Raw genomic sequence first — 6,364 nt, forward strand, 5'->3', positions numbered from 1 at the left:
CATTTGGCCAAGGCCATCTCAACAAAAAATTCTATAGACTCCCTACCTACTTGCAAAAGTGCAACATTTAAAATTAGCCTTTGAAAAGTTGCACATAATTTCTGAAGACAGAATCAGATTTTAACATCCTAGGCCAGCTCACATTTGAAATGAAATCTTTCAGAGGCTGAGGGAGGAAGAAAGTAGCCATAATGAAAAGCAGCCAGTACTGGAAATAAAGAGCCTGGATTTTAGTCACAGTTCCACTGCTGAGCAGCTGAGCGACCTCGGGGAAGGTATCTAAGCCTGAGTCTCTCCTCAGAAATAGCGGGCAACTGAGTGAAATGATCTTCAAGACTTGCTATGTGAGTATTCAATGCTCTTAAGAATATTTCTAAATTAAAGAACCCTTAAAATGGGGATGATGAACCTGTTTGAGGAAAAATTATATTTCTTCCATGTAACCAATGGAATCCAAATCACTTATGGGAGAAACAGTGTTTCTTTCCTGAGCATTGCCCTTTTCTCAGGAGAATGCATTTTTGTTCAAGATTTTCTTTAGAACAACTTTGACGTCCTTATTCCTCAGACTATAAATTAATGGGTTGAGCATGGGCACCACAGTGGTATAGAACAGGGAAGACACCTTGCCCTGGTTCATAGGTAAAATAGAAGAGGGTTTGAGATACATGAATGCTCCTGACCCAAAGAACAGAGAAACTGCAATTATGTGGGAGCTGCAGGTGCTGAAGGCTTTGGACCTGCCCTCCATGGAACGAATGTGGAGGATGCTGGAGAGAATGAGAGCATAGGAAATGAAGATGGTGACTGTGGGCACACCAATATCGATGCCCACAACAACAAACACTACCAGCTCATTCACATAGGTGCTGGTGCAAGCACGCTCGAGAAGGGGAAGGATGTCACACATGTAGTGGTTGACAAGGTTATTGGCACAGAAGGTCACACCCATCATGCACGCTGTGTGGGCCATGGCCCCAGCAAACCCCATCCCATAGACACCCAGCAAAAGGAGCAAACACACCTGGGGAGACATGGTGACCGTGTACAACAGTGGGTTACAGATGGCCACATAGCGGTCATACGCCATCACGGACAGGATGAAGGACTCAGAGACAACAAAGAAAAGAAAGAAGAAGAGCTGAGTCATACACCCAGCGTAGGAGATGCTGTTCTTCTTCGAGACAAAACTCATCAGCATTTTGGGAGTGATAACACTGGAATAGCAGAAATCTATGAAGGACAAGTTATAGAGGAAGAAGTACATAGGGGTGTGCAGGTGAGAGTTGAGCCCTATCAGAGTTATCAAGCCCAGATTCCCCACCACAGTGACCACATAGAAGCCTAGAAACAGGAAGAAGAGGGGGATCTGGACTCCCGGTTGGTCGGTTAAGCCTGCGAGGATAAACTCTGTCAGGAAGGAGGAATTCTCGGCAGTCATTTTCATTTACGGCATTCTGTGAGGACAAGGGAAAAAGTTATTTAGAGGGAGAGAGAGACCACTGCTTCCCTCCCAGTCACCCTTCTTTCCTTTTTGAGAATAGGAGGCACACAGAGAGATTTTGAACTTCAGCAGAGGGCGCTTTGCTGCGGCTCCCTCTGGAGTACGCCCCGCTCCATGGCCAGGGCAGGTGCTGCCGGGAAGGCCTCCCGTCTTTACTTTGATCCCTTTGTTGCGTCCTTTCAACTCCAGTTTCTACTTAAGTTTACAGACACTGGGACCAGTCTCCAGGAAGAGTCCTCTCAGAGGCCGGATCCAGTCCACCTGTGCCTGGAGACTTAGGGTTAGGGTCATCCCGGACAGAGCAGAAGGGTGGGGTGGTCTTTCCCAGGACTTTAGTACCTGACACTGGGGACTCAGGAAAAGTTCGGACTGCTCATCCAGATTCAGCCACTCATCCTCTTCAGCCCAGAGCTTCAGTGATGTACCTTTTGGTCCAGCTCTTATCTTCACTTGTTCAGACAGATTGGCTACGGAGATATCGCAGATGAAAGACTAAGCACCAGCCCGCTACGCCCTATCCTGATGGCAGCACTGGAGCCTCGGCTGCCTCAGAACTCTTTCTGAGCTACAGAACATGGCATCCGATGAGGCTGTGCCCTGAGGCCTTTCTCTAGCTTGCAGAAAGGTGACAGCATCCTTACCATTATCAGTGACAGCCGATGACAGGAGACTGAGCAGTTTTATTTTGAGTTTGGAGATCTGGGGAACTGATTAGAAGTAGAACAGCAGAAGCTCACCTGGGATCACAGCCCGAAATATAACAAAGTTGTGCTCATACCCTTGATAATATTTTAATGGGCTTTTAGAAACATGCAAATATTTGCTCAATTAACATTTACTCGGAAATACACAAAGCATTGTGCAAAAACAATAATTTACCATTTATTGCGCACTTAATGTATACCCAATGCTTTTTTCATCCTAGCATTATGCACTGACCTTAGCATGCCAGGATCCAATACCATTTTTCATATAATTCTTCATTTTAATTCTACCCCAAATTCTATGAGCTGGGTTTTATCACCCTCATTTTAGAGATGAAGTAACTCCCTAAATGTTAAATTACAAGGCCATATTATAACTAGGTCCCTCTTACTCCAGATTTGGTGTTCTTAATAACTGAGTTTAATACCTCCCTGTAGAAGATAGTGAAGTATGTAAAGCCCAGTTTTTGCCTTCAAGGCTCTGACCATGTCTTGAAAAAGACGCTAGAACACACATAACTAAGCAAAAGCATGTGATAACATCCAGAAAAGGCAAAAACAAAATGCTAGGCCACTCTGGTGGAAGACATTCAACCTATCACTTATATTTCAGTTCACTGCTGAGCTGCACAACACCCAGTCCAGAAGACAAACCAACCTGTGTTTTCCTGGAATTTGAGCTTTACAGTAAAAATCAATCTCCATTGGTTAAGAAGAGTTTTTTTCCAAAATTGCTAACTTGTTGGGGCTCCCCTAGATGGCCCCTGTCCTCTATCGTTGCTCTTTCCAGTTTTATTTTCAGCTTTCCTCAGGCTCCCATCCCCTCATCGTGAGCCTGAAGGCCTTGTAGTTTGATTCGCCTTCTTCCCACGGGATATTTGCTTTCTTGTTTTGCTTGCTTTGCTCTTTTCATAACTCCCCTCTCTCATTACAAAAGTCATCCCTTCTGTATCCCAGCCTGTCAGAGCCTTGCCTGAGCTCAGTGACAGCTAATTATCATTCTTGGAGCCCCATACATTTGAATCAATATTTAAAAATCATCTGATCCTGTGGTTCATAAACCTGGCTGTGCAATTGAATTAGATAACTCTATGCTTATTAAAAGTATGGATCCTGCTGCCCCAGGCCAGACATCATAAATTAGCATCCCAAGGCATGGGGTTTTATAACTTGTATTTCTCACCCTGTTGATCTGGGTATTTAGACAGGTTTGGGGTTCTGTGGCCTAATCCTCTACCCTATGTTTTCTAGGCAGGAAAATTGAAGTCCACCAGTCAGAGTTGGTTGGTGGTGGAGTCCAGAATAAAACTTCAGTCTCCAATCTTTCCAGTTACATTGTCTGGAAGAAATTCACCTGGCCTTTAGTTTGGCTGGAATGTAGAGTACAGGAAGGGATATAGCTGTGTATCAACCCTGGAATAGCATCCCAGGTTCCTACTGTGGAGAGACTTGAATGTCATGACAGAAATTATGTACGCAATGTGAATCCATGGAACATATTGAATATGAGAGTGACATGGTCAGAGTTATGGGGAGGGAGACCAATTAGTCTATTAGGCTATTGGGTGTTGATGACTTGATGCCATGTTCCCCCCCAAGTGCTATGTTTAATGTGTAATTCAGACACAATGCCTCAGCTCAAAGCACCAGCAATAAGATAAAGGATGAATTTTCAAAACAAGTAACCAGTAAATGGAGCAAAAGGCCTTTCTAAGCTTTTTAGCACATTATGAATCACATAAGGCTGGCCCTGCCTTCTGGCTGTGTTGTTCTCTGCTTACTATCCTGAATATTTTCACCAGGCCTGAGTTCAGGTCCTATCACCAAGCTCTCTGTGTTGCACATGTTTTATGCCTCATTTTATATTACTCAGCCTATCTTTTGGGCTTCTGCGGTTGCTGTGGCAGTGAGCTGCATCCAGCTATAGCCCAATAACAATATTTCTTGGCTGCACTACGTATCCCCTCCTTTCAGCCCTGCGATATCTCTGCCACCACAAAGTGGAATGTTTGAGAATCCATTCAGCCATTCTGGTGCACGTGCTGACCTGTAAGCGTGAAGGAATTAACACCCCTGGGAGCCAGTGGGTAAATGTCTCCCTTTTCTGTATCTCCAGTGGTTCTTTCTTCTTAGTACATCAAAAGACCTCAGAGGAACTAATCCTAAATTCCCCATTAAGGTAACATATAACAGAACGTTTTATTGGTTTTCCATACTTCCCTGTTTTTCTCCCTCTCTTCCCTGGGATGACCTCTAAAAATAAGCTATCTGCAAGCATGGCCTTGTCCCCAGCACAGCTTTTTGTGGAAATCCCAGCTAAGGTACTCCTAAAACAGTATTTGGAGCAGGTTTCAACAAAATGTTCCTTACTCCACCTGGGAAGAAGTATCCTCACCCAAGGCTCTTTGATTCCAGGACAAGAAACTAAATATGAATCACTAAATTCATCAAGGAACTGAAATTATTAAGCACCATGTTACGGAGAATTTTTATGTCTTGAGCATGACCTATCAAAATGCCTAAATGCCAGGAGTAATCTTAAATAATTATCGGCTCACACCTTAACAGGGATTAGCCACGACAAATCCTGTGGTACTTTGTTCTTAGATCTCTTGCAGCTCTATTTACAATGTATTACTGTCCAATCCCTCCATGAACTATAGTGATGCTAGCAACATTGTAGTTTTATTCACTTTTTTTATCTTTAAATCATATAGCTCGCAAAATGCTCATTAATTGCTAATTCTCAATCTCCTCATCTGTAAAATGGGGATGATGGTGATAATTCACAGTGTTGTTGTGAGGGTTAAAGTAAATCTTGAAAGTGGAAGAGCCAAGCAGAGTGGTTGACAAACGAAAGAGCCCTGATAAATGCTATGGAAAATAGACATAAAACAAATATGAAATGTATATATTCTAGGAATGGCGTGAGGGAAAGAAAAATCTTGCTTAAAGCTAGATGAGCCTGAAAGAGGCAAGAGAGGGTCTGCCATAGGGCAGAGGAAGAGAGCTGACAAGAGTGAGAGAAGCTTTGGAAAAATACACTCTTCAGACTTTAAAGCCTGTCTCTCCAACATAACCCAATCCACAGACAATATCAGGCCCTATTACCCTGTCCCTACTTGCTGTCCTATCACCAATGCCTGTTTTTCAAATATCCACATTCCACCACACCACAAAAGCCAAATTCTAAAATCAGGTAAGGGTTTCTTTACAGTCTCCCGTTTTGTCTTCCTATACCCATCTGTAGTCTCCTAGTCTCAGCAAAAATTCCTCTTCCCCAACATTCACAATCTTAGTGCTTACTTTCCTTCAATTCTATGTCAAAACTAAGTTTTCAGGAAGAATCTCACAAATGTATCTGCACACAATCTACTAAAACTCGCTGGGGACAATCCACATTCTTCACCTTCTTTCCGGCAGTTTTTAAAATGAAGACAAAGTCTTTAGCAAAAAACAAAAACAAAAACAAAAACAAAAAAAATTTCTAGTTATGATATTTCAAACAGCGCTCAGTTAATGAGAGGTACATTTTGGTCAGGATAAGGCAGCTGAATTGGTGGCTTTACAATTAGAGCCCCATTGGCAGCTGTCTGACTTCCATGCATCAAGTTGATTACCACCCTTCTCTCAGTCCTATGTGTGTAGTGTGTGTCTGTGTGTGTGCACGTGTGTGTTTTGTGTATAAGTGTTGGGTGACATCTGAACATACCTCAGAGCTTGCTCCTCTGCCACATGTGGAATATATTTTAGTCACTGCTCAGAAACAAGAGGCCTCAAGTGTAACTCTTACACCTAGAAATTTGCCGCTCCCTCAGTGATTATGAGAAACCTCAATCTTTGCTCTCATTCCCACTGTAGTTAACTCACAATTTAAGAAAATAAGTCATTATTACAAGCATGAAATGAGTCCCACAAGAAAAGTGCTCCTTAGGGCACAGAAAGCAAAGACTCCGGCTTCATTAAAAGTTGACTTTCCTCCGGGAGCCTTAGAGGATTCTTGTTTGGATGATAGAACAACCAAGAAAAGTTCTTCTGGATGTATGTCATTTTAAAGCCTGTTGTCATGGAAACTACGCTTCAAAATCCTCTCAACTGGGGCTTTACTAAAGTCTTGTTCCCTGAGGAGCAGATGAAGCCCAAGCAGGAAGCAGTG

The 6,364-nt window shown here is 43.0% G+C and overlaps 1 protein-coding gene across 1 annotated transcript; it reads right to left on the bottom strand.

The window, feature by feature from the left end:
• Positions 1–411: 411 nt before the first annotated feature.
• LOC117080407 (olfactory receptor 8B8) lies at positions 412–1,508 on the bottom strand. The gene has a single exon (XM_033205433.1). It carries the CDS (start codon positions 1,445–1,447, stop codon positions 506–508), a length of 942 nt encoding a protein of 313 aa, XP_033061324.1. The 5' UTR covers positions 1,448–1,508; the 3' UTR covers positions 412–505.
• Between the last annotated feature and the right edge of the window lie 4,856 nt (positions 1,509–6,364).

This window comes from Trachypithecus francoisi, unplaced genomic scaffold, assembly GCF_009764315.1.
Source record: "Trachypithecus francoisi isolate TF-2019V2 unplaced genomic scaffold, Tfra_2.0 Lachesis_group8, whole genome shotgun sequence".
Taxonomy (NCBI): domain Eukaryota; kingdom Metazoa; phylum Chordata; class Mammalia; order Primates; family Cercopithecidae; genus Trachypithecus; species Trachypithecus francoisi.

What these genes read in the sequence shown, in the direction of transcription:
- LOC117080407 (XM_033205433.1), bottom strand. Translation starts at nt 1,447, where the DNA reads ATGAAAATGACTGCCGAGAATTCCTCCTTCCTGACAGAGTTTATCCTC.